This window comes from Galleria mellonella, unplaced genomic scaffold (assembly GCF_026898425.1).
Source record: "Galleria mellonella isolate WM207_F2 unplaced genomic scaffold, CSIRO_AGI_GalMel_v1 utg537, whole genome shotgun sequence".
Classification (NCBI taxonomy): Eukaryota; Metazoa; Arthropoda; class Insecta; order Lepidoptera; family Pyralidae; genus Galleria; species Galleria mellonella.
In genome coordinates, this window is record NW_026442112.1 from 3,889,291 (window position 1) to 3,915,461 (window position 26,171).

General features: G+C 30.9%; 2 protein-coding genes across 2 annotated transcripts in view; one reads left to right on the forward strand and one right to left on the reverse strand.

Annotated features, from left to right (window-relative positions):
* LOC113519268 (CUGBP Elav-like family member 3-B) overlaps positions 1 to 26,171 on the forward strand; it is a 981,529-nt gene that overhangs the window by 330,519 nt on the left and 624,839 nt on the right. The window lies entirely within an intron of this gene.
* LOC113515194 (parkin coregulated gene protein homolog) lies at positions 5,297 to 13,610 on the reverse strand. The gene is made up of 5 exons (XM_052898766.1): positions 13,298 to 13,610; positions 12,480 to 12,634; positions 10,315 to 10,486; positions 8,803 to 8,952; positions 5,297 to 5,794 (listed from the first exon to the last, which is right to left on the reverse strand). The coding sequence occupies exons 1-5, from the start codon at positions 13,437 to 13,439 to the stop codon at positions 5,634 to 5,636; spliced, it is 780 nt and encodes a 259-aa protein (XP_052754726.1). The 5' UTR covers positions 13,440 to 13,610; the 3' UTR covers positions 5,297 to 5,633.

Genomic DNA, 26,171 nt, shown 5'->3' on the forward strand with positions numbered 1-26,171 from the left:
ATAACAAAGAAACTATCTCAATAATATAAATTAAATGTAAAAACTCCATGTTTTTATTTATATTTTCCTGTGTATCCGTAATATAAAAATACTCAATAATCCCAAGAGGGATTATAGACAAAACAAGCATCTTAGGCAAGTCTGACTAAAGATTAATGTTTATAAACTTTCAAAGAGTGTTTTGATTTGATTTAATGGAAAACAAAGCTCCTAGGTGATCACTTAGCCTTTTAAGATACCTAGATATTATTTTTATGCAATTCTTTCCAATTAATTTAATAATTACTCGCAATTAACTATACTGTAATCCTTTTTCCTCGTGCACTTATGTTTTTGCGCATCTAGGTATATTAAAATGATTTTGGATCAAAATAAAATATTTTGAAGCAAAAGTAACTTACTTATATTATAAATGTGAAAGTTATTTTAATAATAAAATTAAATATAGAAATTCTTTATAGAAATAGGGTAAACAGGATTTACACGAATTTTATACAATATTAATTTGTAATAAATGATTACAATTTTCTAATATAAATGATTTACTATCAAATAGGATAATACAAAAAAAAATGTTTGTTTGTTACATCTTAGTGCTTTGACGACTTAATCTCTATAAAATTTGGTATACATATACTATATGGGACGAAGAAGAGCATAGGCTATTTTGTGTCCAGGTCAGATGTCTCAGTCAAATGAGTTTCCTGAATGGAATTTGCCTGCAATGCTGCTGTTTACAATTGAAACGGAACAACCTCACGAGTCATAACTACCCACCAAAAACTAATAGCAAAATATTAAAGAACAAAAGACAAGTTCTTACACGTGACTTCGTCCGCATGGCTTAATATTATTGATTAAGATTTTTTTAATTAAACTTTTCAAACATCTCGCGTTGTTGATACATTTTTTAAAATACATTATTGGGTCTTGACGCGATGCGATTGCAGGTGGGTCAGATAAAAAATCAGGTATGTAGGTACTATTTACCAATAAAAATTAACATACAAATCAACCCACTTTCACATTTGATAATTGTAACTATTTTCTCGTATCGCCATCGCAGTCATGGCTTCAGCTCTTCATGCATACAGAGATGCTTTTAAATTCAAATTATTTAATACAAATTCACATAACTGCACTAAAGGAAGATGCTCACCAAACTGCGTCTTAGCCTCAATTACACGGGCGTGCGGGTGCAGTGATGAAATGCAAATTTCATGCATGCACAGTCCAACCAGAGCTTGCCAGATTGTAAATTGCTTCGTCTGATCTAAATATTGACTGACCTGTAGTTAACGCTGCAATCTAGTTATGTTACTGTTCCCTAATTAGTTTAGAAGAAGAAGAAATAATACTATATATTCAGTATTAATTTGAATTAGGTAATAACGTAAAAAACCACTAAATTAAATAGAGACATAGCAACTTCGTCCTGAGACATGGCAACACATGAGGTATCATGGGCGACATAGTATACTCGAATATGTTTATCTTTTTTACCCAAGGCATAAACGAGCTGGCGGCTCATCTCATGGCATCATCATTACCTACAACACCAGAGGCATTGCAGGTGTGCTGTCGGCCACACGTATACACAGTACACAGGCTACACAGTATACTAGTCATGTCAGTAGGCGACGGTTACCACTTTCCATCAGGTGGGCCGTCAGCTTGTTTGCCATTCTAAGTTACATAAAAAAGTCGATGTAAGTAATTACGTATTGATATATGCCTTTAGGCGGGACATATATATTAATGTAATAAGGCGCAAGAGTTTATTTGAACGCGCAAATCTCTAGAACAAACAGAATTGAAGAATTATTTTTACATTGTATAACTATTATTTATCATCACTATAGGATCATATCTGATATCATATATGATGATGATGACAATGATGATACGATATGATAAATATACTTTTCAATAATATAAAATTATTAAAATAGTAAATTTATAATTTGTCGTTAAGTAACTAGTTCTTGCATTTGAATTGAAATAAAAATACGATAATTGAAACAAATTTTATATTAAATAACAATAATTTAAAAAAATATATATTGTTATTTAATATGCTATTAAAAAATTAATAATATATTAAATAAAAAAAAATCACTTTCATAGGCTTAAATAAGCTGTAAATTTGTATGAGATCATCAATTTTTTAAATCCACTAAAGCATACAGGATGATTTTGATGATTGATGATGATTTAAAAATATATATATATATATATATATATATATATATATATATATATATATATATATATAACAACGATAAGCTAATTAAAAGTCACCACATATAGTTAACGAAAGTTGAATTAGAATTAGAATTAGTTGGCTAAATAATTAATAAGTGAGCAAATACATGCTAAACGTCGTTAAAATTACTGAATGAATAATTTCCAATTTAATTTAATATTTAATTAAAAGCATCTAATCGACATCATAACCTTCAATAAAAGAGCATTTTCCTTTTTAAAAAGCCGGCAGCACATCTGCAGTGCCTTCGGTGTTGTGGGTGATCATAGGCGGCGGTAGTCACTTACCATCAGGTGAACCACATACTCGCTTGACCCTTGTGTTGTAAAAAATAAACAGATTTTTAGGCACTAAGCAGCTGAAAATTTGTATGATCAATTTTTTTTAATTAGAATATGGTAATTTGCTATAGATACCCTTGGTATTTTTGATACTGGCCACGTGGTCCTGAGACAGCTATGAGTCATTCCTTCCTTTCCCATGGGTGTCGTAAGAGACGATAAAGGGAACTTAAAGGTGTCACTGAATGAGCAGCGGCGTTTCTCTTAAAACATCACCAAAGACAACTGCGGTTGTCAACTTGCCTGCCAAGCATGGCAATTACTGGTATAACCATTTTTATAAAAGAGATCTATGTTCAGTTTACAGTTAACGGCTGATATGATGTCTTTCGGTACAAAATTAAGAGAGAGGGAGTGGGTTCTAGGATTTTTTAAAACCGAATTACAATAATAATTAATGCTCCTTTCCACTCAGGGTTTGCTGGAAGAGAATTCTTACAGAGTTAAGCTCGCCTGTTGTACATCTTTATTTTATATATATATATATATATTATATGTTGTAATTTTTTCTGTGTACAATAAAGAATAAATAAATAAAGCACATACTCCGAACACACAAAAATTTATTGCTGTATATTAAATACATCTAACAATAAAAAGACATTAACACTAAGACTAAATTAAACAAAACAACAAAATTAACAATTACTTAAATTTATATAAACATAATGAGTATTAGAATTGAGAATGATTAACTGTGCCGATATGTTAATACGTTGTTAAAATAAAAATTATACAATATAGAGAAACAAATGAAAAACATGGTAGCATCTCATTTTGCTACGGTTAGAAGCCACTTCGTCTTCAAACCGCATACGAACTTACCTCGTTCAATCGCCAATTAAAAGCCTAACCAACTCTTTAATACTACATGGAATTTCAAATTACGCGAGTGCTTTGTATTGGATGTTAACAAATCGCCCAATTTGTTTTTAACTTACTTGAAGATTCATCGACAACATTATTTCGAAGTATATTTTAATATATGGATATTATAATTTATTATATATATATATTAGGTCTTACAATTTCCTTGAAACTACATTGCTGTTATAATTAAACGTTGGCGGTTTTACCATGAAAATAATTTAATACTTTGTCTATCTGAACTAGGCATAGCTAATATAGATACCGATCCAAATAAAACAAGTTAGAATAAACATTTCATAGAATTAAAAAATATTAAAACGACAAAAAATTTCGAGTTTTCCATAATAATTCAACAACTGAATGTGCAGAGTTGGTGAGGTTCGAAAGTTTTTGTTATTTTTGGAACCAACTACTCTTGGTAAGTATTGAATTTGGCTAAGAGGCCACTCTCTGTAAAATATACTAAAATTTATATTTTCACCCTATATGTACGAGCATACTTCTGGTTAATTGATAAGAATTATTTTGTTCAATTCCGCTATCATTAGTATGCACGCAACTGCCAACATCTGAACCCAACTGCCAACAACATTTGAAATAGGCACCCAACATTATTATACATATTATACATAAATTAAGTATATTTTTATAACACACTGTTGTATACCTTGTACACATGTATACCTACACGTTATATGTTGTCTGTTATGTGTACATATGTATGTGTATACAACACTGATCATATGATTACATGCACATTAATTAAAGAATATAATTTAATTAATTTAATTAAAAATAAATATATATTAATTATTTAAAGATTATATAAAGATTCAAGTAAATATAAAGCAAGATTACTATCAAATCTACATGGTTTTCAGTATTTTATCGCGAAATACCGCCAACGAGTTATGAGTTACGTCTACTTCCCGATCTAAACCGCATATATGATTATATTTATTATATTAGAAGTTCTACAACTTTCCACGTTAGTTATCAATCTCCGACCATTATTCAGTCAACACACATGCAACTCGTGTTTCACCTATAAATGAGACATCTTCAGGCAAATTAATACTAATGTTAGCGGAATTAAACAAAAAAATCACATCGACTAATCAGTGATTTGCAAAATTACACCTAGTAATTATAATCGCTTCTTTTATTTATTAGCTTCAATTAGACAATTACAAGCAACAAATTTTATTAAGTTTTTACTTATCCATATACTAAATATTTAAATTGTAAACATTCAAAACTTTATCGAGATCAAACAGCGCCCGGTTTGAAAATTAAAGTATAAATGCAATCAAGTATCTCGGGGTCGTTTATAAATTGTAATTATAATTTAACCTTTAAATCAAATTCAAAACAAGGTTAATTAAATACAAAAGTTTGTAAAGAAAATTATAAAACAAGAATTGACCTTCAAGACGGAGTCAGACCTTTAAGAACCAGCGACACAAAAGTTCGTCTAAAACTGAACATGACCGCTGTAAATCAATATATTGATTTAATCCAGTATAAAACACATTTCCATATAAACACTAAAGATAATTAAAACTAAGTCTGAATCAGTTCGAGTTTAACAAATCAAGAAGGTCTGAAATTTTCGAAAATAATATGAATACAATAATTTACGACTTTATTTCTCAAAAAAAAACGTCTTTCATAAAAAAAAAACATTTATATACAAAAACTACTGAATCGATTTTAATAAAACTTCTATGAGGTATATATATATATATATATATATATATATATATATATATATATATATATATATATATATATATATATATATATATATATGCACAGCTTAAATGGTGATAATAATAAATAAATTATAATTATTATAATTTATATACTTAAAAAAAATTCCTAATAATCAGAAAATAAATTATACATTCATCATTTGTCAAATCTCTTGCGATTTCTATTCGAATTTTTGACATTTGTCTGACATAAAAAATACATTATTTTTTTGCTAAATCATTAAAATAATGTACAACGATTGCTACTAATCTCTCAATGAAATTATCAATAATTCATAGATAATTAGTATCCAGCAATAAATATAATTTATTAATTTAATTTAATTGTTCTTTCCACGAACATAATCTCAAAAATTAATATGCAATTTACAAAATTTAGTTTTAATTTTGAACACAAGATTCGTATGTGGGTATCATGTACTTAATGTTGATGAATGCATCAGGCCCGCCGTAGCGTTCTAGAATTTGCAATGTGTCTTCTATGAGGTCGGCGACGTTCTCACCACGGGTGGTCGTGTGATCAATACCGGAGCCGATGTTACCTGTTAATATATTCATATTGTAAATATTATTCAAAAAACATTAAATTCTCGTCCATTAAAAAAAAACCGCAGTTAGCATTTGGTGATATCTAAGTCACTGTGAAAGTACTGTATATAATATATATTTTATATCAAGTTAAGGTTAAAAATTTGCAAACATGTGTGGGCGAAAGGACTGTATGCTGGTATGGAAACACGGTGTTTTAGAAAGATAATATAATTATATAAAAAATATACATAGCAAACCAACGGAGTAAAAAAGCGAAGGCAAAACAAAACCGAAACTGACACAGACTTCAAATTATAAAAAGAACATCTTTTTAATAAAATTAAAAAAGAAACTAAAAAGGTGCGTCGTGCACAAACATGATTGCATGTTTGTTATCCAATCATATTAAAATGGCTGAATGATGATGATATATGATGATTTGACGATTTCTTTGATATACAAGAAGGAGATAAATGCAATAAATTTTCCTTTAATATTATACTAATACTATGGTTTTTTTACTGTAAATGTGACATTATTTAATTTCTTTTTTTTTTTTTATATATATATATATATATATATATATATATATATATATATATATATATATATATATATATATATATATATATATATATATATATATATATATATATATATATATATATATATAGGTTGTCTGTAAGAGATTGCTTTTAGCGATAAGGCCGCCTTTTGTATATGCACGTTCTGTATAAATACTCCTTGTATACATCTCTACTGTGCGCAATAAAGAGTTTATTATTATTATTATTATATATATATATATATATATATATTGTAACTTAAATATATAGATACAACTATGTATTGCCCATATCTATTACGCATATGATAATCACAAAAATTATCTTGGAAATATGAGCTTTAATACCTCGGCGTAAGAACGTACGTTTTCGTAGGCGATTGGCTGTTATCAATCATATGAGATACACCGAAATAATTGACACGTGGAGAACGCTCAGGAGATATTGTTTTCAACCTAATAGACTTGTTAGTACACCGTACTAGATTAATTACATGTGGCGCTGTTGTGCCACAGCAAATTTCGAGCACGTCACGGCAGCCACGCCGCGAGTTGACACCCGACCGCATTGTTAGGGAATTCTACGCGCGCCGACACTAGGTTTCTATAAGTGAACATGTATACTAACCGAGTCGTGAAGAAAATGAAGGGATTCATTGTGAAAATATTATTGTTTTTTTATAATTATATTAGCGCTTATTGCTAATGTATTAAGGCTGCCTTTTGTACCATATTTTTCTTTTGGTCAATAAAATAGTTATTTAAATTAAAACAAATAATATAATTTTATTTATTTATTATTATTATATATAATAAATATACAAATACCAGTATATTAGACCCCGTACTAAGTGAAACTTTAACGCGGAAGTCCTTATAATTAATATGAATTACTATCATCATTAAATTATGTCTAATTAATTATATAATTAAATATAAAAGTAAATTTAAATATAAAATGTTTTTTTAATACAGATTAGTGAGCAATCATAGCGTGCTACAATCGTTTTAAACATAGAAAGGTCTAAGTAATAGAATCCTATAATAAGAACTGGTTACCCTGTGCACCGAAACTTGCACTCTACCCTCAAACTATAATGCGTCTAATATATAATATCCAATATAAGGCATCTCAACACCTGTATCAAATAGCTAGAAAAGAATATCCAAATAAAAGCAAACTTTAAAAATTTTCTTTTGTTTTTTTTTTTTAAGACGAAGGTAAAGAACGACAAGCATACTGCTCGTCTCGTAAACGGTCATTGTAGCCTATGGACGCCGGCAACACTAGCGGTGTCACGTGCCCCAAATATATGTTTATTTAAGTTTCACAAAAAAGCCGATTTTAGTTGTGACAAAGATATTTATACTAAATCGATTTTGATGAAATTTCTATGTAATCAATCTATAAGTATATCTTTTCTGATAATAAAAAAGAATTTTCCAAATCGGTTTAATGAGACAACAAATATAAAAAAGCATAATATAATAAAACCTCGTTTCCTTTCGAAGTTTGCTAAAAATATGTATAACAATTTTTAAAACAGCATTACGTAGACAACAATGGCTTTTGGGTTGTTAATAACCACAAAATAGTTGTTGCCACACCTAAGCTGACATGTTTGTCTAATGAGCTTCCACACAATATGTGTGTAAGGGCCGCAAATGCCTCATTTCTCTTGTTACGAAATAGTTGCGGTCCGACGCTGTGCTACGTTTTTGTGCTGTTTCGTTCACTTTACTCAGAGTTAATGTTTTGCAAATTATATACATATCTTTATTTATTTTATTTTTATTTTTTATACAACTTAGAATGGCAAACAAGCTGACGGCCCACCTGATGGAAAGTGGTAACCGTTGCCTATAAACATGAGCAGTACCATGGACATAACAGATATACTGTTTCGTCTATGAAACCCCCCATGCATTGCCATTCCTGAAGACTCAGATATTATTCCTCCTGTACCCTGTAAATTCACGCTCTATTGGCGACGGTTATCACTTTCCATCAGGTGGGCCGTCAGCTTGTTTGCCATTCTAAGTTGTATAAAAAAAAGGTTTTTTATAATTGAAATAGCACTTAACATTGGGTAGGGAGAAGGGAGGGGGTTGGGGATTTTGCCTTACATTGCAAAATTTCCTTTAAAGTAGAAGCCTATGTTCATCAGTTCATCAGCTAATATGATGATGATATGACGAATGAAAATTATTATATTAAATCAGTAAATACTAATTTAATTTTGGCTGTTTAAAAATTTTACACTGCTGTATCCGCTGACATTGATGCTCCTTTCCACTTTGGGTTTGCTGGAAGAAAACTCTATCAGAGTTACGCTCGCCTTTATACTTTTGTTTACCTCTGTCATATTTTTATAACTAATGTGTACAATAAAGTATTAAAATAAAAAATAAATAAATAAAAAATACTAAAAAAAAAGTAGTAAAGTGTCATACGATTTCTGTCTTTGAAGAGATTCAACGTAGGTAGAATCTGTCTGTAGTAAGGCACCAGTGCTTCCCCCACTCGATCGCATCCGGTCACTAGCATCTGGATGCATTTGAGGGCGTGACACAGAACTGACGGCCGTTTTGTCGCCAAAGCGTCTGCAATAAATATATCGTTAACTTTACTAATATAAGTTTATTGTTTTGTTTTGTTTTCATTTATTTATTGCCTTATTTAATCTTGACAACTATCAATCGATATATATATATATATATATATATATATATATATATATATATATATATATATATATAATTTATTTATCAAACGCAAGATATATACAACATGAGTACATTGGACCTCGCACTAGGCGAACCTGTATCGCGGGAGTCCATAAGGAATTAAGGAATTTGTTTTACAAATTACCTGCTTCTTTATCGCCAACGTATAGATATATAGGTACTATTTACTTATACTTTTTCATCGCGTTAAGGTCCCGAATTTGCAAATATATATATACACACACACACACACACACACACACACACACACACACACACACACACACACACACACACATATATATATATATATATATATATATATATATATATATATATATATATATATATATAATAAAATTTAAATAAAGCTAAATCGGTTTTATACTAGATTCTACAAAAACACCTGAAACCCCACAAACAATATTATTTGTCTGTAATCGAATACCATCTCTTGAGTATTTCGATTATGAGAAATTTCATTATTTTTTTTTTCACATCACCCTAAGTCAAATTCAATCTGAATAGAGCGGATCAAGTTGCAAGCAGGCATTCAATACTGGGACTCAAGTTCCTTACTTGCCCGGCTGTAAATCAACATATCTGTTGAAAGGGATATTGAGCAATTTGTACTGAAATATATGATAAATGCAGTAACACTACCGGACGGATGTTGTACATTTTGTTGGTAGTGCTTCTCGGTAAAAATTTTATACTTTTCACGCCTCTGCATCTTAAGACATAAAATTGAAGGGTTCTTAATATAATAAAAAATAAACACAAAAAATACAACCGTATTTTTTATGTTTATTGCCACATAATTCCATCATTTATAAACTGATTTAGAAAAATCCTTTTCTATCTAAAAGAACATATATTTAGGTTGATTCCATAGAAATTTTCAAAGTCGGTGTTTATTTCATGGAACAAAATCTTAAAATATTCTTCAATGATGATCATCATCATCATATCAGCCTTTAACTGTCCACTGCTGTACATAAGCCTCCCCCTTGGGGGGTATCGCCAGTAGTTGCTACATTTGGCAGGCGAATTGGCAACCGCAATCAGGCTTTAGAGATGTTTTAAGAGGGCCCATCCCTCACCTCACCTTAGTCGACTGTTACGACAACCACGGAAAAGGAAGGGGTGGCCTATTCTATGCCAGGATCACACGTCCCATGATGTTTCGACATAATTAAAACTGATTGTTAACTACTAATTATAAAGAAATAAACTTACTTTTGATTGGGATGATCAGTTGTGGCACCACAGGCAGAACTTTGTACGATCCCTTAGTGACCAGATCGTGAATACCTTGTTCTACGATGAAATTGAACGGGTACGTTCCTTCCGCCAGACCATCAAAGAACATTGGTAGATAATGGTGAAAATCCAATTTCTCTATAGGCACCTATAAGCGAAGAATTTACGTCACAATTTTTTTTTTTAATTATTTTATTAAATTCCGTACTAGCCATCAATTTCCAACTGCCATTTCGTTCACGTACGTTTTGTGACACGTGTTTCACCTCTAAAGGAGACATCATCAGGCATATTATTAAATTGCTGCACGGAACCTAATGTCAGCCGTTTGACCTCCAAACTATAAACTTCAAGTGTTGGCAGTCACACAGGTACCATTTATAATTATTTTGTTTAATTCTGAAACCTCATGGTAGCAGAATTAAACAAAATAATTCTAATCAAACAACCAATGATATAGACTTCCGCAAGATAACATCTATATCAGGAAAATATTTACAAAATCTCATTCATGCGTGTATAAATCTATATAGAATAAATTTGTATTATAAGGGTTAATTGAAAAATAAAAACGACATTAAAATCTTATGTTTATATTTAGACAACAAGATAAAAAGTAATTCGTAATCTTTAGTGAATACTTTGATTTATTTAAATATTACAAAGTTAAAAATATCAATTATTTCTTGGATCGAATACTGTGAGACTGTGTCAACATTTTCATAAAAGGCACGTCTCTAGTCCAATTAAAAATATTACACTTTGCCGGCATTAGCAGCTCAAATACAATATTTTAAAAGAAAAATTAAAAGATCTAAAGAACAAGATACCATATATACCCATCGAAAAAAAAGCATTCCACGAATATCTGATTACTCGAACCGAAGCCTGAGAACTTTTTAAATATCTTTAAGAGAGGCACTTACCTCGTTTTTAATATTACTACATAATGCCACTTAATATACTCTAAAATAATACATTTTTATGTTGTCTTACCTTCTTAGATTTCTGATTTATTTTTATTTTTCATTATTTTTTGTATTTATTAAATATGTAATTAATTGATTTCAGTATAAATAACTTTTTTTATACAACTTAGAATGGCAAACAAGCTGACGGTCCACCTGATGTAAAGTGGTAACCGTCGCCTATAGACAAGAGCAGTACCATGGACATAACAGAGTATACTGTTTCGACCATGATACCTTCATGCGTTGCCATTCGTGAGGACTAAGTTATTATTCCTCTGTACCCTGTACATTCCATTTATTAAAACAAACAAAACAAACAATTCAAATTCAAAGTCGATTGCTTGGGTACTTCTGTCCCATTCGTGTTTTAATCGGGAAGCAGTTGTGTTTGCATGGCTGTGTTTCGGTTTGAAGATATGGCGTGAATTTACTGGGTACAGAGGAATAACACCTGAGTTTAAACACCTGGGCATTCTAAGTTGAATAAAAAAATATTACGTTTTTGTGTTGTGTCATTGAATTACAAAAGTGACGCTTAGACTTTTTAGCTTTACTATTATTCTACAATTAACCCATAAATACCTGAAGTTTCAAATTTGATGCCGGGGTTATAAATCGCATTGGGCGCCTACAATCGATTTTATTCTAATATTTGGCTGTTTACATGTTACCAAATGTTTTTTCATAATAAATATATAAAAATATCGTTTTGATTTTTTTTACTATTTTTCCCCATTAGTAAATAGTAAAGGGTACACTTATATATATTTTTAATTTGATTTAAACAATCAGGCTTTTAAGGGTTAAACAGATGTTTGGGTGATATCATCAACACGGGTATTCTCGTACAGAGACATAACACATTAGTCCTCATGAATGACAACGCATAAGGGGTATCATGGGTATCACACTTTATCTATAGACGACGGTTACCGCTTTCCATCAGATAGGCCATCAGTTACATTAAAAAAAAATATCCCAAAAAATAAATTGAAAAATCGAAACAAGAAAGCTTAAACCCTATCTAACGTACATAATCTTTCTAGAACATAGCGGCCTCAGGGATGTAACTACAAGAACTTGTCCTAGAAAAATACAAAACACACACGACACGAGGGATCTTAACAATGCAAGCAGTTACGTGTGGAACCTAGTCAGGAATGAGATTACCTTCCAAGCGAGTCGTTTCCCGATGGTCGTGAATTCTATAGAGACAGGGAACTCGCCGCGTTGGTAACACTTTCTGAACATGGTCGGTCTCGGGGGTAGCGGGTCGTATATACCGCATTTCGGTGGCGGTATCACACGAGTGTTTTTTTGTAGGGCTGTAAAAAATAGTGTATATTTATTTATTTATAATATCAACTGGATGAGCTGTACAATCTCCCAATATGCTCACCCAGTAAAGCATCAGTACAATAACATATATAGAAAAGGAATAATATAAATAGAAAGAATAATATAAAAAGATTTAACTAGAAATCATATTAGATCCTTAATCTCTGAACACAAACATTCTGTGGTCATCCGCCGAAACTTCAGCATGTTGGAGGCACACATGTCCAATCGCGGATACTGGACACACACACACACACACACACACATATATATATATATATATATATATATATATATATATATATATATATATATATATATATATATATATATACAGTTATATTACACATGACAAAAATGAAGCTACCTGCAAAAAAACTAAAGTCACGGACATAGCCCGTAGGAAAAACTGCAATGTGCAAGTCACATAACTCGAAATATCTACGTTCTCAAGTGGCGATCCCGAACGAGGAAACGCAGTGTAGGACGACCCCCCACTCAATGGAGTGATTAATTTAAATGCATTACAGGAAGTCAGTGAACGCAAGTGGATAAACGGATTTACATAAAATTTAGTACATCGGTTGTTAGCATATAGAATACTTTATACACTATAATATTACAATATAATACTATTAAATTATTATTACCTTGAATGGTAAATGCGGGGACAACTCTCGGTTTCTTGGTCTTGTATCCATAAGGGTAGTTAGGACTCGGCTTCTTCAAAGAATGCCGAAAGTCCTTCCCGCACATAACCGATCCGCACACGGGTAACAGCACCATATTCATACATATACATAGATAAACTCAAAAAAACATGATACAACAATGTACGAGCGAGTAAATAATCCAATAATATCTATCTAAATTGTTGACACAAGTAATAAAATAAGAAAGTAAATTTGCTCTAGGCCGGGTTCCGATTTGATTGTTTATTTTGCAACGTGATCGTTGCCTGGCAACGAGTTGCCTATCGATTGATGGGCGACGGTGGCGCCGCTACGGCTTCTGTTGTGCTGGAGACACACAGGTGGCTTACTTGCAAGTATTTTTTTAATTATTAGTATGAAATAAACTACTTTTATATAACGTATCAATATAAAACGTGTATCAGATTTTAAGATATACCTTCAAGAACATCATTGTGAAAATGGTCTAATTTGGGGATGTAATTACAGACATATAGTTATACACACAAAATTTCGAAAAATTATTCTTTTAACTTCTGTTAATATTATTAAGACATCTTAATTTAAAAATATATATATCAATTGCCTATAAAGTAAGCTGCTTAGTTTGGAATTACTTAAATATATACTTTTTAAATACATTGTATATTCGCTTATAAAAATAGTGTTTTGATTTTTATGATTCATTTTTTCTTTGGCGATGACCGTGTACGAGTTTAGGTAAAACAGTCTCAAAACATATTAAAAGAATTCCGTGTGATCTGATTCTCTAATCAATGAAATCTGCATGAATCCAAACTGTATTAATAAGTAGACAGAATTTTCGAAAATATCTTTAAAAGCTTTCTATACACTAAAAAATTTTTATTTGTTTTTGGCTGAGCAATATTTGAGTTTATACATTACAAACAAAAAATAAATAATCAAATTTTTCCATTTTAATAACACACATTATACATAAGTTTAAGATTTACTTTAGAGTCTCATACAAGTCAACTGTAATGTATTTATTCAGTTTATTTTTCTGTAAATTATACTAAAAAACAGTGTTAATTATTTTACTATGTATTTATTTTTCTTTACTTGTTAAAATATTCCTTTACTTACTTCTATCCTCTGCAGTTACCGAATAAGAATTTTCATTACAACAAAACTATACGTAATACTCCACAAAATAACCAAATAACGCATATGTTCACGCAATAAGTATTTTATTATAAATTAATATTTTCGTGGTAATAAAATAATTAAATAAAATCATCAAACAGGATTAAGTCTTGATAATCAATATATAATAAAAAACGAAATGAGTTTCAAGTCTATCAAGTCATATATATTCATTATATTTCAAATACGGAACCCCTAAAAAATATAATAAAAAAAAAATTCCCAACATTTAATCTAATAAAAGAAATCTGCTCATAATCGCCGCGTAACGTTCGCGCGTCTCTAAATCGACGCTACCGAAATGGTTATTTTATTATCGTGTACATACGTCTTTAGAGCTAGCTATATGGACATGACTAGTGACGTGCTCATACCGATGGGATTTATCGATGAATATAGAAAATATTTAAGTCTTATTAATGTAATAAATGCATAAGTTTGTGACGATGGATGGATGGATGATTGTATATATGTATGGATGTTTGGTACACTTCATTTAAAACTAATGAACCGGTTTGAATGAAATTTAGGTAACATTAGTATATAAACATGGGTAGGTTATATATTAATTTAGAACATAGAAAACTTTATGCACTGATTTATGCAGGCAGAACCGCAGGATACAGTTAATTAATAATTAATTATTGTTAGCTCATGAAGGTTTTTCGAAGTCAAATTTATAAATGCTTGTACTGTTTCCACAGATAAAATATAGTTTAATATAAATCTGTGGAAGTAGTACAAATGTTTTCTTTATCGCATATAAAGGTAAATAATGAAACTATTTGAGAATAAATGGATTACATTTATGATAGATTTATTACTGTAATGAAATGAAAACAAAATTGTTATGTTCTAATTTAATATAAAATATACGTGCAATACTCTAAAAATAACAAATTCATAAACAATATATGAGTAAATTACGTATGTGGGCTTTACTTACGTTTAAAATTTCGGGGATGTTTGACACTAGTTGGGTATCCCAAAATTTTTAAATGACAGCTATGTGGTACCGGCGGTGAAAAGGTCACCCCCTTCCTTTCCCGCTTGGCAATCGTGGCAACTACTGACAAAACCTCCCAAAGGGGAGGCTTATGTTCAGCAGTGGACATGATATGATGATGATGATGAATACTTGATGCTATTTTTTTTTATACAACTTCGAATGGCAAACAAGCTGGCGGCCACCTGATGGAAAGTGGTAATCGTCACCTATAGACATGAGCAGTACCATGGACATGACAGAGTATACTGTTTCGTCCATGATACCCCCCATGCGTTGTCATTTCTGAGAACTCAGGTGTTATTCCTCTGTACTCAGTAAATTCACGCCATATCCCACTCTTCAAACCGAAATACAGCAATGCCAACATAATTGCTTCACGGTTGAAACACGAATGGGACAGAGGTACCCAACCAATCGACTTTTGTACAAAGTCTGCCTCTGGTAACTATTTATATATCAATCAGATGATATATTTCTTATAAATTTCATTATGAGATAGATTCAATAATAAAAATGTTTAAACATTGAAACTTCCACTGTATATCAGTACCAGACTGTCGGTACATTTAATAAACGTTATTACGTATATTAAATGTACTATATTTAGTCAGATTTTTATTTAGACTGATAGATTAATCGATATAAGCTGTGAACGCAACACTAGACAAGGATTTCACGGCAAATTGAATGTCGAACGGCGACTAAGGCGTTCGATATTTAAAATTTAATATTGCATCAGCTGCGGTTCGCATTATGAAAATTTTTATATCGCAAGTAGCGAAGTTCTGAATGAACCTACTTATGCTCTATAGTATGGTAACATTAGCGTCATTTTATTCTCAATAGTGACACGGAAGTGTAAAAGTGAGAAAAATTTAACAAAACTTGAATAAGTAAAATTTACTTAAGTAAAAATAACTTATACAATTTTAATATAAATTGTATCTTCAGTTTTAGAGTCATTAAGATCAAGCTAGAGGTATTTTAGTACATTATTTTAATCATTTTAGTAGATTAAATTAATTATTAATTATTTGTTATTGTTTGTACCTAATAAACTTGTTCTTCTACAACTTTTATTCTTTGTACACTCTTAGATAAAATAAAGTAGTCAAACTAAAGTGAGCGTTTCTAAAATCGCCAAATTATTCATATATGCTTCGGCAAAGAATTTTAAATTACTCCTTCATAACTATTAGCGCCCTCTTTGTGGAGATATTTAGTTTTTATTTACGGATTTTATATTGTACATGCCGATATGGTGGAATGTGGAATAATGGACATGTAAATAATATTTTCATCTAATGTATGTACCCATATTCGTGCAATAAATGATTTGAATTTGAATGAATTTGAATGGAGATGTCGGTAGGGGCCGCCCTAGATGGACCAAATAGGCGACGTGCTGAAGAAGGGCCAAATTAAAAGACTCGTGACCGGCGCGCGTGTATGAAAAGATTAATGAATGTGGAAGAAGCGAAAGAGGTTTGTTTAAACCGAAGCATTTGGCGTTCCATTGTTTCTGCCTACCCTAATGGGAGACAGGCGTGACAGATATATATGTATGTATAATTTTGAATTTGGATAGTTTTCAAAAAGCATTCTTAATTTGATTTATAGGTACTTTTTCACTGTCATATTAGTTCCGTAATTATAACATACCGTACTATAAAAGTTTTTCTGATTTTTTTTTAATTAAATTAAAAAAAAATCAGAAAAACTAATAAAATATCTCTATTCGAGGAAACTTTAATTTATCCTTTATTGATAAAAATCCCTAGATAATGCAATTTTAAAAATTTCGTTGTGCTAATTGATAAAATCGATAATTAAAAAATTCCATGAAACTGTAGTACTACTGTAGTAGATACTATTTTTATATTATATATGCCATTGTGTAAGAATGATTGCTTAGTCTCTGGTTAGATTTAACTAGGTAGTTAAAAGTTCTTTCATAGACATAATACAACGTAAAACCTATGTATTGACCTATTTTTTTATGGGAGAAAATGGTATGGTAACCCCGCCTGCGCTAACGGGATACGCTGGCGGAGCACCAGTGAAGGGTGATAGATGAGAATGAAAACAGGCCAGTTAGCCCATCATGATGAATTCAACAGGAATTAACCATGATAGTTTCCAGGAGAAACCGCGAGGTAGTTGACCTGGTTGGGTATATTGCTAGCAATGGGATTTTCAATCTCCATTATTAACAATCCCTTTTCCCCCAATACTGACCTCTTTAGAATGTGGACATACAGACATTATATCCTCTATCTATAAGAATAACTCGAATTTTGATCTTTATACTTTTTATTTCTGAGCTTAAATTCTATTACGAGCACACCATGCAATATAAAATAGATTTTTTTTTAAATATTTATGGTATTTATTATTAATTTTACCAGAGGGAGACTTTGTACAAAAGTCGATTGCTTGGGTACCTCTGTCCCATTCGTGTTTCAACCGTGAAGCAGTTGTGTTTGCATGGCTGTGTTTCGGTTTGAAGGGTGGGATATGGCGTGAATTTACTGGGTACAGAGGAATAACATCTGAGTCCTCAGGAATGGCAACGCATGGGGGGTATCATGAGTGAAATAGTATACTCTGTTATGTCCATGGTACTGCTCATGTCTATAGGCGACGGTAACCACTTCCCTTCAGGTGGGCCGTCAGCTTGTTTGCCATTCTAAGTTGTATAAAAAAAAAAAGAAAAATCTAGTAGTAATTCTATGCCGTGTAGTCCAGGCTTAGAATAGGCAATCCTTTCTTTTTTCATGGATATCGCAAGAGACGATTAAGGAAACTTTATAGTCGAGAGATGTGCAGCAGCGTTCCAATATATCTATATCACAATACGTTGAGTACTAACCAACTACCAGAGGGAGACTTTGTATACTCTGTAGAGTAGTATACTCTGTTATGTCCATGGTACTGCTCATGTATATAGGCGACGGTTACCACTTTCCATCAGGTGGACCGTCAGCTTGTTTGCCATTCTAAGTTGTATAAAAAAAAAACTAACTAGTGGTATGAAATATTGCAAAATAACACGTAGTTCAATAAAATATTCATTTTATAGAAAAATATTATAGCAACTACGTCTATAGAACGTACGATTGAATGGAGAACTCCGAAAAAAGTGCATACGGCAAACTGTCAGCTTCGGTGTGATACGAGTACGTTATTTTTCGTCATTTTGCTTAGCCGTGGCACGGCGTGATTTTTAACTCGCTTTGTGCGACGGGTCACCTGGGGGTCTACTATGAAATCAAGTTCCGAATTTTCGGACTCAATTTCGTATTTTTGTTCATACCGAAATCGACACAGTAAATGGAGCTTAACATTTCGTTTGTCATAAATCCTACCATAAAAGTCCAAAGGAACGATACTTTAGCATTTTTAATATTTTTACACGTAACGTTATGTGTCATGTAATTTTAATATTAAATTTGTGTTTCGTTCGGACCCGAAATTTCGGAAAACATTTCATGGTAGGCACTCTGATTCTAGTTGAGTTATTGGAGTTTTAACAACGTCATGCATGAGCTATTCCGATTCTAAAATGGAATGTACGTAGAACTTAAATAATGAGTACGTATTGAGTGAGTTTACAAGGTATTTTTTAATGTGAATTTAATTTGTCAATGTTGTAGCAGTTTTTTTGTTTACTAGCTTTTAAATGAAACTTCGTTCGCGTAATATGTTTATTTACATGGATAAATAGTAGTCTATATCCTTGATCATATAATATTGATAGACTGACCTCATCAAAACGGCCACACAGAAATCTATTGTGGAATGCTCTCGCTCGGCGGCGAACAGAAGTAGATGAAGACATATTGCGAGGACCTCAATCGCGAAGGAGAGCCTCACCAACGATCCACCGTCATTGTGAAAACCACGACCACTCTGCCAAGAGTGTACGACTGAAGAGAGAGAGATCCTTGATCAAACTTTATAGTACGTGTATATCAAATATCATAGTAATTGGATAAGTTGTTAAGAAGAATAATAATAATGAATGGAGATGTCGGTAGGGGTCGCCCTAGACGGACGTATGTCGACCAAATAGGCGACGTGCTGAAGGAGGGCCAAATTAAAAGTACCCGTAACCGGCGAGCGTGTATGAAAAGATTGATGAATGCGGAAGAAGCGAAAGAGGTTTGTTTGAATCGATGCATTTGGCGTTCCATTGTTTCTGCCTACACTAATGGGAGACAGGCGTGACAGATATGTATGTATGTATGTAACATATATTAGCAAAGAAACTTACTTTCACATTTATAATATTAGTAAGGGTTTTTACTAATGCAGTTATTTACAAACCGAATTATTTTTTGTAACTGATTTTTTCTTAAGTTTTAAATAAATTATTTAATTCTATATTTTATGAATCCTTATCTATTTCTGATACTATGGTTTATATGAAAAAATATTATGGTCTCGTATACGAGGGTAAAAAAGAACTTTAGAAGTTTAATTTTAGCCAAATTTTTCTAATTTAATATGTGAAAATAAGAAAAATTAGGTTAAAATTAAACCTTAAACTTAAGTCTGTCATTAAAGAAAACTGCATGTTGAAAACCGTATCTTTGCCGATTTTATATAGGTATAAATAAAAAAAAAATAACAACTCAGTCTCATTCTATTTTCAAAGTTCGAAATTCGACTGCGCCTCGGTTACCGTGATTGTAGCGAAATTTACGAGTGTCTAAGTATTCATTCCAGTATCACGTACCCGCCATAAAACGGATTCACCCGGTCCGTTAAAATAAAACGGTACAATACAGCCTTAGAGGTGACCGACTGAAAATAAAGATTTATGGTGTGATTCCGTGAGCGACGCTTTGGTGTCTTCAATTTGGAACAGCTCCAACTGCAGTTTGCAGGTCAAAGATGCCATCATCTTGTTCTTTTTGATGTTATAGGAGAGAGATAAGAATTTTTAGCATTGCGTACAGAATTCCTAATTTCAATGAGTAATGAAAGGAAAGTATTTTATAGATAAAATTCGATTTTATATTATTTTTAAATTTTTAAAGCTTTTTATTTTCGTAATAGTATTTGTGAATGACTGTAAGTTTTATTTAATTGTTTTTTTTTTCTATTCAAATCATCATTATACTAGTCTTTAACTATCCATTGCTGAACATAAACCTCCCCGTTAGAAGGTTTAGCCAGTTGTTGCCACGCTTAGCAGGCGGATTGTCAACCGCAATTAGACCTTAGAGATGTTTAAAGAAGGACATTGTTGACCATCCCTCGTCCTCCGTTAGTCGTCTCTTACGACTCCCACGAGAAGAAGAGGTAGCTTGTTCTATGCCGGGACCACACCGGTATATAATATTCTAATAATATCTATTTATTTTGAGCAACTGAATATATATATATATATATATATATATATATATATATATATATATATATATATATATATATATATATATATATATATATATATATATATATATATATAAAAGTATATTTTTTATGTATTTTTTTAAATGTCTTTCTGATCTGTTATTACTCTAATAAGTTAATTCTATTTTTACAATTGAATAAAAAAATATATTATTTGTTTACAATAACAATATAATTTGTATTACATTAATAATGTTGAAACTGGAGTGTAATAATTTGTTGAAAATACAAAAATACCCGTAACGTAAAACGTTTTATTATCTATTTATTAAAAAAAAAAAAACAAAAAGAAATACAAATAAAGAAAAAAGAAAATAAAGGAAAAGAAATACGTCTCTTTCAATCTTAGATATCTTTATATAGAGACTTGAATTAATATTTTTGATTAATTTATTTGTATATAAAATTTTATATCCACTCTTTTCAAGCCACCAATAATAAAAGTCATCGTATTGATACTGTATTTTACGGTCTTCGTTTTAAAGAACAAAGAACACGGAAAATGGAAAATAATCACTTGGAACGGCAAGAATGTTTTGTGGCATTTTACAAAGACGTAATTAAATTAAAGGTCACTTTGATTCCTTACACAATTAGTGCTCAAAAACTCTATGGATTATAAAAAAATATAATTTTTATTTAATTTACCAGCTAATTAGATTTAAAAAAGGAAATGTCCTTAATTCGCCTATTTTATTTTTACTAATTCTAAAACAATTTTGACATTTTGTTTTTATAAAAAAATTATATTTTATTCTTTAGGAACACACAACCGATTGTTTTTCAATATTTACACTTTTAAATTCGTTTTTAAATCCGGTTTTTATGAAAATTAATTATTGGATCTGTTCACGTATGAAAACAAATGAAACATGTTTATTGCGACAAATGTAATTTTGTTAAATTTGTTTTTTTTTTTTTAAACATTAATCCAATTTTACAATTTTATAAATTTAGAACAATTAGTTAAAGCAATAAAGTGTAATACATACTTCTTAAAATTGAAAAAGTATACGAATATTTTCGTCAATATTTGGACGTAAATCGTATAAAGGTGAAAAGAGAACCAGTGAATAATAAATCTTTATTATTTTCAAAGAAACACAACGCGATGTAAGAATCGTTGTATGCTGTATAAATTCAATGCAAGCCACTCTTATATATCATTGGAACGACTTTCAAACAAATCGAACACGCCTATAGAAAATATTGTGAATGTGACTTAGCCATTATTCTTGCAGGCCGAAAATAAGAAATATTTTATGGTAATCTTTATAGAATTGGAGGCAACGGAATAGAATATCAAGATTCAGTGTTATTTTCAATCAGTGATCGTTCTTTAGGTATATTCATGGTGGGTGAGTTTATTGTGCGTTTATATTTGACTGCCAAAAAACGAGCGTAAGGTTTACTGATTATGCTTGTGTATGTGTGTATATGTGGCGTGGATGTGTGTGTAAGTACGCGAGCGCGCGCGCGCGCCTGTGTGTTGTGTATGTGCGTGCGTGTGCTTATGCACGTGCGTATGTGCGTGCGTGTGCTTATGCACGTGCGTATGCGTGTGCGTGTGTGTTTGTGTGCCAATGTCTACATAAGTGAAGACAAGATTTAAAATAATTATCTAATTATAAACAAGGAATGGTGAATGATCTGATAGTTCACCCGATGAGAAGTAATAACCGTCTTCTATATATATTTTACTATATCAATGATATTCTTCAAGCGTTGACAATACCGAGAAGATATGAGTTGTTATACCTCGTCATGACTGCAATATTCCATTCTTTCTAACCCATACACAGCAATGGAAGCACAGATGATTGATGGCAAAAACACAAGGAGAAAGGGGGAGAAGTGCTCATAAAGAAGATTGTTCTACAAAATATCTGTTTAGGTACCTGGATAATTTTAATAAACAGGTTTCTGTTTGTACTCACATGGATACATAGATACTATCATAAACTTATCAGATTAGGTAATTGGGAGCTGGATGTTTGTCTTAGCCCCCAGGATCCATTTCTAACAATTACAAGTATATGCAGACTGCTCAGAATAACGGGAGTGTAATTTAAAATCTCTTACATGGAATAGTGTTTCTACTGGAAACGGCTCATATCTGAATATCATGCTGTAATAAATGTAATTCATATTTTATTTATATCTATTAAATTTTAATATATTTCTTATGATCTTATTCATAACAATAACTTTATAAATATATATATTATATAATACTAAACTTCATATTTTTGTATTTAGCTCCATCTGAATATATACTAATATAGAATATAATGGAGAAACCAGAAACTTTTACAAAAGTCGATTTTTGTCCCATTAGTGTTTCTACCGTGATGCAGTTGTGTTTGTATGGTTGCGTTTCGGTTTGAAGGGTGGGATATGGCGTGAATTTACTGGGTACATAGGAATAACATTAAATATAGCAATGCATATATCCAAGTATCATGGGAGAAAAGTATACTCTGTTATGTCCAATTTTAAATCAGGTAGGCCGTCAGCTTGTTTGCCATTTTAAGTTGTATAAAAAAAGTCTTAATTTTCAACGAAAAATGTTACTTTTCATTTTCAAGCACTTTCTTCCACGCATAACCACTCTTTGGAATGAACTTCCAGCAACAATATTTCTGAACCAATACAACATCACAACTTTCAAGAAAAAAGCATATTCCATTTTAAAAGGCCGGCAGTATACCTGCAATGCCTCTGGTGTTGTAGGTAATCATGAGCGGCGGTAGTCGCTTACCTTCAGGTAAGCAGCATGCTTGTTTGCCCCCTGCAAAATAACTAAAATATAAAAATAAAAAATATGTTTAGAATTAAAATTTAATTTAAAAATGACGACCAGAAAGTTAATTTAGAAGTGTCGTTGCTTATATTTACTGAACTGAAGCCGTAATCAAAACCAATTTTCAATTCCAATTTCAGTTTTATGTATATTCTATTTATATTTTTATATTAGCTGAAGGCACAACGTCAACCAATATAGGAAATATAAATATATAATCAAATCAACTTTTTAATTTTAATTCCAATTTCAAATATATTCTATTTTTGTAACTAATATTTGTTTAATATTATTTCCAATTTGTTCTATTTCTGTAACTAATATTAGCGGACATATCTAGTGTAAGTAGAGCGTGGGCATCCCTAGACAAGCTCCCACAGGGCGCCGCTAATAAGCTCGTAATAAATGACTCGCCGCTCACACAAAATGTTCTATGTGTGCAGTGAATTGCTGTAATTTTAATAAAATTAATACTTTTGCTGAATAATGTTTGACTTTTATTTGCTAGTGGTTGATGTCTTACAGGTATGAACACGACGTTTTAATGATATCATTAATTTTAGAAATGTGTTCTATTTATTTATTTAGTAGACATGGTAAGCTATATAGTTCTAAAATATGCTTACTTAGAAAATAATAAGTACAAGAATAAATAGTGCAAAAGAGTAAAATGCAAATAATAAATAGAAAAAAAAATTATGCAGTCCATAACGATATGATAGATAGATACCCTTTATTATTTTTTCCATAAAATTACAATAATAAGCTTGTTACAAATACAAACATTACAAGAGAATATTACACTGAGAAAACAATGAGCGACCTTATCGCTAAGAGCGACTGCTTTCAGGTAACCTTTGGATGGAGAAGAATAATTATAATAATACATAATAACAATAAAACTATATGTCTTTACTATTTTATAAATATTCTATAGTCATTCTATAGTCCGTGGTCACGGCGTAACCACAACGTGGTGTAACCCACGTTAAAATATCCGCAATCAAAATTCAGTTATGTAGGTACTATTTACCTGTAATCGAATCGCGTTATGTTCCAATAGTCATTTTAAAATATGTATAAGCAACGCGAAAATTTAAATTTGACTTTAGACACTTAATTTTAATATATAATATAAAAATTTACTGGAAGGTTATAAATGTAAATGTTACATTAACAAATTAATCAATTATTATGTTAATTCAGTCAAAGTCTTACAGTATGTTGGTAGCGGTTGCCATGCTCCAACAGGTGGACTCTTAGTGTTTTCACTATTCCGATATCGAATAAACATAGCTTAATAAATAAATAAAAATATCAATAATATGAAGTAAAATAAATGTGCATCAATAATAATAAGTTAAATAATTATAAATTAATACTATCAAGGTAAATAAATAAGTAAGTCTGTTTTCGGATACAAGTGGAATAACAACTGTGATAACTGGCCAACAGCTAATTTGAACCGACGTCAACAAAGTTGATAACTTCAACAAGTAAACATACAGTGAAATATAACTGTTAGATAAACCGCTCTAAAAGAACTTTGGAGTTTACAAACGCAACTAGATTTATTTACAAATGAAACTGGATTCCGTCAGCACATTTTTGAGAATTTTCAAACTCACGAGATACGGCGTAGTTTGTAAAGGATAGGAATTTTACAAATGTATTATTTATTTTAATATACTCAAATTTACTAGCTGTATCTCACAGTTTGACTCGCATGTATCAGTATATATAGTATCGGATATAAAAAATATATTTGTAATGAAATATTTGATTTAAACGTACATTTAACATAATAAAGGTCATGTAATAGAACTTTCTGGCACCTATTTCATTGCCTTAAAATTGTAGGCGTGCAAATTTATCGTTTTAATTAAATTGTATAAAATTTTATACATAGTATATGTTTTAAATAAACATTTTATACTAGAGTTTTCATTTTAATTCATCACTTCAAAGCCGCAGTTCTAGTATCGTAATAACATTTTATTTCAATGAATATTAGGTATTAATTTTAATTAAAGGTTTCTTCATAAAAAGCAATACAAAATTTTGATTGCTCTACCATTACTTTGGGTTTAATTATAAATTACCAGGTGAAGGGCATCCTTGACGAATGTAAATCGAACAAATTTGCGATATTCTGAAGGGCCTATAAATTAGAAGTTCCGAAAACCAATAAATATACGAGTTTAGGCTTACTTATTTATGTAGTCACGTGGAAATATAGATAAACACATTTATACCTTACCGTATTGATTAATTAAATAATTAACTAGTCTTGAAAATTTTTTAAATTATGATATTACTATAATAAGATATCTTTTAAAGTATTTTTATTAAATTTATCTATGTCAGTGATAATATGATTTTAATTAAATATTTCGTGCTACATTAAAATGAACTAATGCTAACTAATG